At 44.9% G+C, this 13,132-nt stretch overlaps 1 protein-coding gene across 1 annotated transcript in view; it reads left to right on the forward strand.

Annotated features, from left to right (window-relative positions):
* The window catches only part of LOC100642909 (dynein axonemal heavy chain 1), a 51,246-nt gene that overhangs the window by 34,648 nt on the left and 3,466 nt on the right, over positions 1-13,132 (forward strand). The window contains exons 30-49 of the mRNA XM_048406539.1: positions 502-717; positions 942-1,166; positions 1,343-1,505; positions 1,794-1,963; positions 2,493-2,701; positions 3,426-3,528; positions 3,628-3,756; positions 4,304-4,424; positions 6,362-6,492; positions 6,585-6,690; positions 6,947-7,101; positions 7,435-7,620; positions 8,083-8,473; positions 8,663-8,934; positions 9,026-9,336; positions 9,448-9,673; positions 9,850-10,045; positions 10,201-10,394; positions 10,945-11,099; positions 11,745-12,111. Coding sequence (XP_048262496.1) covers positions 502-717; positions 942-1,166; positions 1,343-1,505; positions 1,794-1,963; positions 2,493-2,701; positions 3,426-3,528; positions 3,628-3,756; positions 4,304-4,424; positions 6,362-6,492; positions 6,585-6,690; positions 6,947-7,101; positions 7,435-7,620; positions 8,083-8,473; positions 8,663-8,934; positions 9,026-9,336; positions 9,448-9,673; positions 9,850-10,045; positions 10,201-10,394; positions 10,945-11,099; positions 11,745-12,111 — 4,026 coding nt within the window. The remainder of the gene's footprint in view (positions 1-501; positions 718-941; positions 1,167-1,342; positions 1,506-1,793; positions 1,964-2,492; positions 2,702-3,425; positions 3,529-3,627; positions 3,757-4,303; positions 4,425-6,361; positions 6,493-6,584; positions 6,691-6,946; positions 7,102-7,434; positions 7,621-8,082; positions 8,474-8,662; positions 8,935-9,025; positions 9,337-9,447; positions 9,674-9,849; positions 10,046-10,200; positions 10,395-10,944; positions 11,100-11,744; positions 12,112-13,132) is intronic.

The following is a 13,132-nucleotide window of genomic DNA, read 5'->3' on the forward strand; positions in this document are numbered from 1 at the left end:
TCCCCCGGCCTACGTTTTAAATTGGTTAGATCGGGCAAGGTCGACGCGGGCACGCGTTACCTTCCATTCGGGGAGTGTACTTATTCGTGTCGGGTATGCAACCGTTTTCGATAAAAATGTGAAAAATGTCCGAAAGCGTAGCTCGTGCGAGACGAAAGTAAGGAGAAACGACCAGCGATGTACGTAGGTGTCGCGTATTCTGTTGCCGATTCTTTTAAATTCTACGCGTTCCTCCTTATTTGCCACGTGGCAAATACGTATTACAAAATATCTCCAAAGTCCATCGTTCCAGAGATCCGTTCGTTGTTTTAATCTTTTTCCTTCTATCGATCGTTTGTCGCCGCGAACAATTTGGATTTTAGGCAACCCGCCTATCTCGTCGTTTCCGACGAATAAAAGTTTTTCAGCCGAGCCACGATCTTGGTTCGACCGACGAATTTTAAAACGCGAGCAATAAGCAGACGTAGATTAACGAAAAAATGGTCCACGTTTTTACGCTAGAGACACATCTTTGGAACGATTCTAAACGCCTGGCTGTCCGCGACGCCGCACTTTGCGCACATGTTGGACGCTTTTGTCAACTCGACGTTGGATTTATACACCGTTATATGCAAGCAGTTGCTGCCGACGCCTCACAAGTCTCATTACACCTATAACGTTCGCGATCTCGGCAAAGTGTTCCAAGGAATGCTCATGATGAATCCGGCAAAAATAAAGGTTTGTAAAGCCTCGACTTTTATCGCTTTCGCGTCGTTTATAAATTTAACGGATTATCGCAACGCGGAAAATACGGTTATATCGCGTGTGTTTCTTTGTACCGACGATACGAACGTTAACGACAGGGGTAGCTGCTGTAACTGTACGAAACGTATCCACGTAAGGTAACGGCGTTAACGATACGCTCGTCGATGCGATAACGTCGAAACGATTTTATGATGCAGCGTCGAGAAAAATTGCTGTTACTCTGGTACCACGAGAACGTACGAGTGTTCAGCGATCGTTTGGTGAACGACCAAGACCGAAAATGGTTCGACGACCTCTTACGAAATACGATGAGCAGAGAGTTTCGATGCGATCCCAGGGAAATCGTCGGCGATGTAACGTTATTTTTCGGTGACTTTGTTGGGACCAGCAAACAGTACGATGAAATAACCGATCGGAAGAAGGCAAGCGTTTGTTCGTATTAGATCGATAACGCGAATCGTCCACGACGTTCGTCGTTCGATAACGAATCCATTTGCAGCTCTATGCACTGCGTACAAAGGTTTTGTCGATCGTTCGCGTCGATATACCAATTACCAGATAATTGGAATGCGTTGCGAGTTACCGATATTGCTCGTAGATGGAACACGTGTTGGAGGAATTCTTGGAAGATTACAATGCTTCGACAACGACACCCATGAAGCTGGTACTGTTCCAAGACGCTATGGATCATATCTGCAGGATTAATCGAATCCTACGACAGCCTAGAGGAAACGCTCTACTTTTGGGAATGGGTGGATCGGGTGACGTAGAGAACAATTTTTCTATATTTTTACTTCTTTCGTTTCTTCGCGCCGACCAATTTCCGTGCACGTTTAGCCGTCAAAGAGGAAACTCTTGGAACGATCGATAAAATAAATATCGAGAAACTTGGTACGAACTCGAAGAAGCTTTTTACACGTAATCCAGCTTTTTACCAGATTTCTTGGATTTTTTCATAGCTCGATCTTGATAAATCCTCGATCGACGAGGAACGCGCTTCTTCGTATCATCGGGATCGTTCTAAACGTAACATCGTTATCCTTGTTTAGGACGACAGAGCTTAACGAGACTAGCCTCGAACATGCAAGATTACGCTTGTTTTCAAATAGAGCTGAGCAGCGCATACGCGTCGAGCGATTGGCGCGACGACATTAAAAATTCAATGATGAAGGCCGGTGTACAGAACCAATGTATCGTCTTTTTATTTTCCGACACACAGGTAAATTACGAGATCTCGATATCGATCGTTACCCGTATCTATAAAATATCTATTTTATTCGATCTATCTTCTCGAGAATTTCGCTTTGTCGGTTTTCGATATTATCGATAATAATCGAAATTCGTAGGACACGATGTGATACGCGCGTTCTTCGTATTATCGATCGATCGAACTCGAAGAGCGACATTTCTGGTATATTCGAAGAACCGTAATAATTTCCAGGATATAGAGACGATATCGCGATAATCGTTGCTTCGTTCTTTCTATTTTTTATCTGTCCATTTTCTATTTGTTATCCGTTCGAATCGACGAGCTTCCCTCGCGATCGATCGTTATCCGTTCGGTAAATAGCAGGCGTGTTCGAGAAGAAGGTAAAAGTATTTATTAATGGTAATCGTTCGCTTCTTCCTGTTTCGAGCCTGTGAAAGTTGTCGTTAGCAGGCGACATTTTTCTCTTCGAGTTTAGTTTTTAAGACGTTAAGCACAAGCATAAAGAAAGGAGAAAAGATTCGTTCGCTCCGTCGTTCAGATAAAAGACGATTCGATGCTGGAGGACTTGAACAGCGTGCTAAACAACGGCGACGTGCCAAATATTTACAAGGCGGATGAAATGGAAAAGATCTTTCATTCGATGCGTGGCCACGCGCAAGAAGCTGGCCTACAGATCAATAGAAGCAACCTGTTTTCCGTCTACGTGAAGACAGTGCGTAACAATCTACACGTGGTCGTTACCATGAGGTATAGTTTTCCTTTCTTTCTAACGAAACCGCGATTGTTTCGACGAATACGAATAAATATCGTAGGATCGTATAGCGGAGGGAAGCGGTATGTATGGAACCGATTAGGCATGCGCGTACACGTATAAGAGATTGATCGGCGGAAAATCGGTATTCCAGCTTTTACGCGAAAGTTTAGTTCGCAAATAAAATCGCTTCCCTCTACGTACTGGTGTATACAGCCGGGTAGATCTCGTCGTCGATACGAACGGCAAATAAAACGAGTCGATATTCGGGCTTGGAATTTCACGTTTCCGCGTTTATACGCAATTTTCGCTGATTTATCGCGGTCTTAGGATCGGACACGTAAATCAAGCCAGAGAAAGGACGATTGGTAACGCGAAACGAAACATCGTTCGTCGGAGCTTCGTCGATCGATCGTTTCCTCGAAATTGACGAACGATCTCATCTCATTTTTCTCTCGTTCGTCGCTGTCACGAGGATCCCTCTTAAATCGCGTTTCCTATTTCCCTCGGACGTTTTACCGATTCTATCGGAATATTTATTCTTCCGTTGCCGTCCCGGAATCGTCTAAATTTCCACTTTCGCTTTATTTCGGTTTCCAAAGACTCGCTTAGAATCCTGTGTGCGTGGTCGTACGGTAAATTCGTACGGCGAATTTCTTTTCCCATCGACTCGAACGCACGACGAAGAATGCAAATTTCAATGGTCTTTTAAACTTTCAGCCCGATCGGTGAGACGTTTCGCGCGCGTATCAGACAGTTTCCAGCTTTGGTGAACTGCTGCACGATCGATTGGTTTTGCCCGTGGCCGGAAGCCGCGCTTCAGGTTCGTATCGTAATCGTACCCAATTCGCCGCGACGAGACTTTTCCGTCTTTTCTTTCGCCTCGATCAACGATTTATACTTGTTCGCGTTCGTCTTTCAGAGCGTCGCTTTGCGATTCCTCTCCGAGATACAAGACGAATCTATTACCGAAGACGCGTTGAAGTCGATCGTAAGAATGTGCCAGTATATGCATTCGAGCGTGATCGATGCGAGCGATCTCTTTCTCAAGGTAAGTCGGGGTAGGAAAGATCGAACAGAGGGGAAAACTAGAAAATTCTTCGTCGTTATATCGCTCGCGTTGCTCGTTGTCGCGTTACTACTTGCTCCGAATTATACTCCGCAACGATGTTCAAAGTTTCGACGTTAATCGATATAAGTTTAAAGCACGACTGAATCGAAAGTTGCTTGGAACAAGAGAATATCGGCGAAACGCGGCCTTTGATTCGATCATCGCGCGGTTATCGTTGAAAGCAGCGATTTGCGTTTCGTACGCGAAACGTAGATGTAAAAGCCGCAGCGAGCAAAAACGAGGTAATTTCTTTCTCAATGGCGAAGCAGAATAGTGGAGCGGTAGCAACGGACCAAGAAAAATTTCGTTCAAACGTCTTTAATTCGTAAATCTTTCGAACGAAACTAGGCGTATCGGGGACAAGTTGTTATTTCGTAAAATTGGGGAACACGGCGCGACCGAGTTGACGATTAGTCGTTGGCGGAATAACGTATCTCGTTCGCTCGTATTATCCGACAAGTGAAAAGAAAAATATGATATCGCGCAGGAACTGAACCGGTATAATTACGTTACGCCCACCTCATATCTGGAACTATTATCCGGCTACGGTGATCTCCTGACCAAGAAGAAAACGGAGATACAAACGGCGGCAGATCGTCTCGCTACCGGTTCGTATCAAAAATTTACAACATTTTTTCGTTTTTCAACTTTTTTTCAATTTTTTTCATTTTTTTTTTTCAATTTTTTAATATTTACTCTTACCATTTACCAAAAGGTCAATGGACATTTTAGTAGACCGAGGCTGACTGTACGTTGGGGTATGACGGCGTGGGTATATATATGATCGAAAGCCACTCAACTTTTTCCGATCACCTTGTACCTTTTGTAGAGGATTATTCGCGCGAGAACCGCTAAAACTACCTACCTTACATGATAATACGGTGATCGATTTGCTGCGAAAAAAGCGAACGCGACACCGAAATTTCAAGAATCTTCCGCTTCGAGTCACCTACTTGGAATCGCTTTTTACGTTACCTGGTACGAACAGACGTTGGCAGAATTTCTAATACGCGGAAAGGTTTTCCGAGCGCGGATCGCTTTCTCGATGTGTCTGCTTACCCGTTTAAATCAAGCTGTTTCTCCTTTAAACTTTGAACGAATGCTCCTCCGCTGGAAATTACATCGGACTTAACTCTTTATCAACGGCGTTAACGAGGGAAGAAGGCTTTCTTCTTCTAATTCGTGAAACGGCCGGTTAAAGTCGCGCCAAGCTTCGTATTTTTAAACGTACGACTCTCGATTGAAAATTATGATCTCGAAGCCCGAATTCTCCGAAGGAGAGGAAGCTTCGAAGGAAGCACGTTCGACGAAACTGGTTAACGAGCTGCGATAAACCAACGGCATTACGAAAATATCTTTGCCCTTAATTATTAACAGGAAAATAAGGACGGAGCGAAAACGTCGAAGGAGGATGAAAGCGTAGCTTCCGCAAAGGGTCAAAGGTAAAAGACCCGTGGCTGTAATTTTGGAGGCGATGAATTAAACGAAACCCGTCCGACGAAAGCTCGTTATACGCGGCAACTTGGAGTTATCGATTTCTACTACGGGCGAGCCATAAATATCGGCCGCGAAACCAACGATACGAGCCTTAAAAGTCATCTGCTAAGAGTAAAACATTTTCGCCGAACGATCGGCTTCGATTAATCTTTTTTTTTTTTTTTTTCATTTTTAACGTTCGATTCGGTTTATCGCTTTTTCGACTTTTCCTTATCGTCGCAACTTTAAATCTATTCGTTGACGTTCTACTCCTTGTATTCCGTTTTATTTCTATTTTATCGTTGGAATGAAATCGCAGAAACAGACATTTTACGATTTTTCTATATTTTGACGAAACTGCGATAGCTTTCTCTCTCTCTCTGCCTCAAAGTTATACGCTTTACTTTTTCCCCGCTACGGCGAATCTTTCGTAGATCAATCGCTTTGATGGAATTTCGTGCATGTTCACGCGGCTTCTTAAGCGTACCTTAAGCGATTTTATTCGACCACGAGATATTCGTCGTTTCATCGTCGTGAATCATTGTCGCGAACGAAGCACCGTGGGTAAAATGAAATCGAATAATTGGTCGCTGCCTCGCCAATTACAGCCGAACCAATGCGATTTTATCTACGTATTACACGTGCTTTTCCGTTCGGCGCGTCGACATTTCCTCCTTTCTTTCTCTGTCGAGTTTGGCGCTGCGCTCGTGTCCATCCAATGTTTTCCGAATGAATTTCTCACCGAATCGTTGGCCAATTTAATTAGTATCTCTATCTGTGCGTAATACGATCAATTGGCCTTGCATTGGAAATTGCGTAATAGATTGGTCGTGACGTACGAATATTTGGCGAGAGAGCCGATCCGCCTCTGATTTTAACGTGAAAACGATGGGAGAACGATCGGATAATTTCAAAGAAATTTTGAAAAGACGATGATTCGAGTTAACGAGAAAAATGCGATCGATATATGTATCGTCACGCTAACCATGCTACGTCAACGTTCGTAATCGTTTCCTTCCAAGCGGAGATATCTCGTTGCAAGTGGTAGCTGGCTAATCATTTTGCACAGGTCTGGAGAAACTGGCGAGCGCAGAAACGGAAGTAAAAAATATGCAGCAATTGCTGGCGGAGATGAAACCAAAGTTGGAAGAAGCGGCGAGAGCGACGGCTAGAATGATCGAAAAGATCACGGTCGACACCGTTAGTATCGGAGTCTCGAATTTTCCTCGAAAAATTTGAAGATCGATTCGTTAACGATATATAAGAACGTGCGATTCGATCATCCGTTGTAGACGGAGGCAGAGAAGACGCGAGCGCGGGCGAAAGAGCAAGAGGCGATAGCGGCAAAGATGAAGGTGGAGAATCAGGCGATCAGAGACGAAGCGGAAGCCGATTTGAGTGAGTCGTTTGACAGCGAGTCGTGGAAACGGAAGACGCGACGACGTCGATCGTGGTTCGGGCGTGGTTCGTTTTCTCCAAAAAGGGAAGGAACAAAAATTTTCACCGTTTCTTCGACGATCGTTGCGTGCGCGTGCACGAGCAGGGGTAGAATCGATAAAAGCATCTGCAACCGTACCGTATGCCGCGAGCGATGGCACAACATCGAGCCGGTTTGTTCGTTAACGCTGTTCGATCGACGCTCCGTTTGTTTCAGGCGAAGCACGGCCGATGTTGATCGCTGCCGAGAAAAGCTTGAAGGCCCTGAACAGAAACGACATCACCGAGGTGAAGGCGATGAAAAGGCCTCCGGTCGGCGTGCTTCTCGTCATCGAAGCCATCTGTATTATAAACAACGTGAAACCGATCAAGGTTCGTAGGTGTTTGCGAAAGCGTGCGCGTTCCAGCAAATTTTCAAGCGAGAGAAAAAGTCAGTTCGTACGCGTGCATGCACGTACTCGCAGTTGCGCCAGAGTTTGAATATCGCGACGCGAACTTGACCATATACCTGAAACGTCGCGAAGCGTATAAACGTTATCGGGGTAGACCGAATATTACGTACGATAGATGCGTCTAGAGGCTAGACTCTAGGCTCTCTTATCTTTGCCGCAGTCTCGATTTTTCTCAAATTTACCAACGCTGTCCTGTCTCCGACTACGGTGTATATATCGAAAAAATAGTTTGCAGCGTTTGTTTGAACGTTAGGTGCCTATGGGTGGAAAATTCGGGACAGAAGCGAAACTGGATTACTGGACACCTGGCAGCTTGATGCTCTCGGATCCAGGCCACTTTTTATACACCATGGAGAACTACGATAAAGAAAGTCTGACCGAAGAAATAATAAATAAGCTAAAGCCGTACATCGAAAATCCCAATTTTCAACCATCCAAGGTATGACTTAAACGATACTTGTACACGAAAAGTGGTTTTCTTCAAACTCGTTGTTACTGGAAATCGCTAGGCCTTGCGTTACGCGCCGTAGTTACTTGAAACGAACTCTAGCGTTCTAGCGACGAACGTCAATTTTTTCTGCATTACGTGCGTAGGTATACATACGTACTTTCAGCGTACGAACGAGAGTCTCTAAGATTTTTCAAAGGAGCGAAAAATATTCCGTCGAATGAAAACGGAAGGAAATTTTCGAGACAAAGTAGGATTTAAATTGGCTTTCCTTTTCGCTGGCATTTCCTTTCCGAGATTGTTCGGTTCGTGAGAAGATAGTTTTCTCGCGTGTTTCAGAGTCAGAGACGACGAAGCGAGTAGTAATTTATGGTATACAGCGATACGGTATAAAGCGAGAATCGAGTAAAGCGGTCGAGAGATAAAGAGGAAAGCGAGATCGTGCTGTTTCAGATCGAATACGTGTCAAAGGCGTGTCACTCGTTGTGCCTGTGGGTGCACGCAATGTACAACTACTATTTCGTAAATCTGAAAGTAAAACCAAAGATGGAAGCATTGGCGAAAGCCGAGCTGGCTCTCGCGGAGACCGAGCAGACGCTGAATATGGCGATACAAAGACTGAGGGAGGTGGAGGAAGGTGTGGAGCAACTACGAAAGCTTCTGCGAGAAGAAGAGGAGAGGAAAGCGGAACTGGAGCGGGAAAAGCAGCTTTGCGAAGATAGGATGGGAAGAGCTGTCAGGTTGATCGACGGTCTGGCCGGGGAACAGATACGTTGGACCACCACGGTGCTCGAACTAAATACGTCGTTGAAAAACGCCGTCGGCGATATCCTCCTAGCTTCCGGTACGAACGCTTTTTTCTCTTTCTCTTTCCTTTATTTTCTCTTTCTTTCCTCCTTTTTTCCCTTCTTTCGTTCGTTCGCTCGCAAGCCGAGTCCGGAGGGTTCGTCCCTTTTCCGAAAAACGAGAAATTTGTATTTTTCGTCGATCGACGTTGCACCGTGCGCTTCGACGTTTTTAATCGTAATTACAGGTGCGATAGCCTATTTGACACCTTTTACGGACGCGTACCGACAGACGCTGTTATCGTCGTGGAAAAAGGTTCTCGGCGAAGGGGTTCCGCACACGCCGGGCAGCGACCCCGTATCCACTTTGGGCGATCAAGTGGAGATAAGAAGATGGCAAATCGAGGGATTACCCAGAGATACGCTATCCGTGGAAAACGCCGTGCTGGCGATGCACTCGAATCGCTGGCCGCTGTTTATCGACCCGCAAGCGCAAGCGAATAAATGGATACGTTCGATGGTGAGCAAGCGATATCGTATTTATCGTGGTATCGTCGTATCGAACATGGTAGACGATAGAATTAAAGCAACTACGCTTTACGGACGAATAGTACAAAGGCAACGGGATATCGGTGGCAAGAATGAAGGACAAAGAGCTGCTTCGCGTGGTCGAGTCCTGCGTGCGATTTGGAAGAGCCTGTCTGGTGGAGAACGTCGGCCAAGAGCTGGAGGCAGGATTAGACCCGATTCTCTTGAGATCGTTGTTCGAGCATGGCGGTCAATGGTGCGTCAAAGTTGGCGAGAATATCGTTCCCTACAGTCCGGATTTCCGGCTCTTCCTCACCACCAGACTCTCGAGTCCGCGTTACACGCCCGAAGTATGCGTGAAAATACTGCTGGTCAACTTTGCGCTCACCGCCACGTAAGCCGCACCGAATCTTTCGCGAACAACGCGATCCTTTTTAGGAAATAGCGAACGATCGATATTCGAGATGTTCGCGAGATTAAAATGGAAAAATATCGACTGTAAAAGAGGTCTGGAGGATCAGATGCTGTCGTTGGTTGCCATCCAAGAACGACCGGATCTCGAGCAAGCGAGAAACGTTCTCATCGAATCGAACGCCGAAATGAGAAAAGAGCTACAGCAGATAGAAGACAGGATCCTATATCGATTGTCGGTGTCCGAGGGTTCCGCCGTCGACGACATGGATCTTATTCTCACGTTGGAGGCGTCCAAAATTAAGAGCGAGCAGATCAAGGTTCGCCTCGACCTTGAATCTTACAAATATTTTAAAAATCCCAGTAACGCGACTTTCCCTCCCTCCCACCCGTCCTTCTTACCACGCTGCTAGAAAACCACGCAAAAACGATTGGAAGCAGGTGGAGAGCAAGGAGATCGGTAAACGATAAACGGTAATAAGAGTAACGCGCGTAGGTAAAGATGAAAGAAGCGGAGATCACCCAGGTGGACATCGACACGACCAGATCGCTGTACATACCAGTCGCGGTTCGTGCCCGTATCCTCTTCTTTTGTCTCTCCGATCTGCAATTCATCGACACGATGTATCAGTACTCGCTCGAATGGTTCGTCGACATCTTCAACAATAGCATACTGGCGACGGAAAAGAGCGGTTAGCGAACAATTTCGATAAATACGATGCGATTCGATTATCGACCAATAAATGCATAATTCGAATATCGGCTAGCGATATTCGAATTTTGTTTAAAAAATCTGATGGAAAGCAACTGGATTCTACAGACGCTATCTAACGATGGTAATTTTCAGGCGATATCCAAGTACGAGTGGCAAATATCAACCGGAAATTCATGTTGTCGCTGTTCTCGAACGTGTGCCGCAGTCTGTTCGAAAAACACAAGCTTCATTTCGCGTTCCTCGTTTGCGCTAGGATTCGTATGAACGACAATTCGATCGACGCGATCGAATGGAGGCATCTTTTGTCGGCAGCCGAACCGATGCGAGTAAGAACGCGTCGCTCGAATCGCCCCGTTTCGAATTTATCCGCAATTACGTTCTAGCAATTTGTTGCCGCCTCGAAACGTTTCCCAACCTTCTTAACAATTATTATTTCATCGATTTATCCAAAGTTCCTTTTTCACGATCGGCCGTTTCAATTTTATTTCGTACGCGATCGTCCCTTTCTTTTATTCGATCCAATAACCATAGCGAATATAGACGTATTATTCGTGGCAGTGAAACGTGAAACCCATATACGCGTACGTATTTTAGCTTTCGAAAAACCTGTGGTTCGTGCCTTGAAACCTATAAACTTACGAAAGGATGCGTAACACGTAACGAAAAACTACTAATTGCTCTTGCTTCTTGTTCTCTAATTTTCGGATTCGGTATCACCGTTCTATCCGAAGAATATTCGTGTATCGTGGATGCCGGTCAAATCAAAAATCAAAATTTTATAACGCAAAACAACTACCGTAACTGCACGCGGCAACGACGTATGCGAAATAAACTCGGCATATTCTATTTTATATTGGAAAATTTCTTTTCTCGTAGGAAGATGAAAACCCGGCGCCAGAATGGATTACACCACGTTGCTGGAAGGAGATTCAGGCGCTCGAGAATCTGCCAAGCTTTCACGGATTCGTCGAATTCTTCGAACAGTCGGTGACTCGATTCAAAACGGTGTTCGACGCTCAGGAGGCGCATCTGTGAGTAACTCTCTCTCTCTCTCTCTCTCTTTTACTCTATTTACCAGAACAGTTTTCAGGTTTACCAGTTTATCGCGAGATAGGAAGGAACGCGTAGAAACAACGCATAGAAGAAATGCGCCATTTGCCAAACAACCGTCGAGCAAAGGCCAAAAGATTTAGCTATTCGCGTGGTTCGTGACAAGTCTAGCCGTATTTCGGTTTACGATCAAAGGAGAATCGGAGAATTTTGTCGATGCTATTACCATTGTTTTCGATCCTATCGATTAATAGCCATTCTAAAAGAAAATCGCTAGAGCAAACGTTTGACAGTTTCGAATAATATCTTGCTTGCTGATCGTATGAAAACGGAGAAAGTTATTATCGCTGAATCGAGGATAATTTGAAACAGTGGGAGTAGGCGGCTCGCGTGAGTTACGAGAGAAAGGAGACCGACGATGACGAACGACCGAAACGAACGACGATTAATCTTCGCTCGACACAGACGGACGAATATCGCGTATATGAAAATATACGAGTACATTTTAGAGAACGTGAATTTGCTGGACTGCGAATTTCCTAGGATTTTTGCGCGATCCTAAATCCTGACACGTGGAAGCAATTTTCCGAGATTTAAAGTATCGCTTTAATCGATTTCCCGTGCAGAGCCGCGTATCCAGAACCATGGCGATCCAAACTGAACGACTTTCAGAAGATGTTGCTGCTCAAGTGTCTTCGACCCGACAAAGTGACCAACGCGATGCAACTGTACCTGGCCAAATATTTAGGCCACGAATTCGTCGAGCCTCAAACTACCGAACTGTCTGCCATTTACCACGAATCTTCGCCGACTACGCCCATTGTCTTCGTTCTGTCCACCGGCACGGATCCCGCGGCTGAACTCTACAAATTCGCGGACAAATTAAAGATGAGCACGAAATTGCACGCTATCTCGCTTGGACAGGGACAAGGTCCCAGAGCCGAAGCCATGTTAAAGTTATCGGCGGAACAAGGTTACTGGTGCTTCTTTCAGGTATCACTTTCTTTCTTTTTTCGTTTTCCAAAAAGAAAGATTATAGCTCGTTCTACGAGTAAGAGTACGCGAACGAGTTGTTCTAACGCGTAGGTTTCAGGAAAGTACGAGTTTTCCTTCCAAAATACGTCTTCTAAAATTGAAAATTCTATATATCGCGTTTCGAACTATATCGGCGGAAATGTCTCGTTTTAATTTTTTACGCGTAATTCGCGTATAACGTAGATAAAAAATACGTTGTTTTTGTAGCGTGCAATTGCGATTAAACTGCTCGTATTATCGTAATTTACATTCGTTTAATAGAGTTTATCTACGTGTATCGTGTTACGTAAATCGATGAAACGAACGTTCGAAATAATGGAATCGCGTAATTCGTATCACAGAAACGCGTAATACGAGATAAATATCGGGCGGAGAGAAACTACTAAATCGAATCGTGTTTATGTATTCGATCACGGTGAAAGTTGAAATTTTAAAGTTTCGATAAGTTGGACCGAGAAATATCGCGATTGTCGATCGAACGGATATATCGCTGTTTAAAGAAACAGGACGACACCCTTGGAGAACGATAACAGACGGGGGGTAGAGAAAAGAGGCTACGCGATAGCCTGTTTATCTTCGGGATATACTTATACGTACGTGAAAAAGAGGAGGAAGCAAGACACGAATAAGCGGATAAAGACGCAGAGGGACGCGTTTCGATCAACGTAACGAAACGTATCGTGGAGATATTTTTCGAGTCGGAGATTATTCGCAGGATATTCGTTAAATAGCCGTAATCTTAATTTTTTCCCACAAATTTACCATCGACTATTAGTCGGATAGATGGTAAACGAAAGATAATTTTCGCTGGATGTTCGCTGGATCGCGACAGAGAAGAGGAAACGATAACGAAGTGTACGTAACGGGAGAAAGAGATCAAATCTCGGCGATAGCCGCTTCTTCTCTTGGTTATTCCAGACAGTTGGAATCCGTCGAAATCCTTGTACTCCTTGATACTCGCCAGCGTATAGAATCTTTT

The sequence above is a fragment of the Bombus terrestris genome, chromosome 6 (assembly GCF_910591885.1).
Source record: "Bombus terrestris chromosome 6, iyBomTerr1.2, whole genome shotgun sequence".
Classification (NCBI taxonomy): domain Eukaryota; kingdom Metazoa; phylum Arthropoda; class Insecta; order Hymenoptera; family Apidae; genus Bombus; species Bombus terrestris.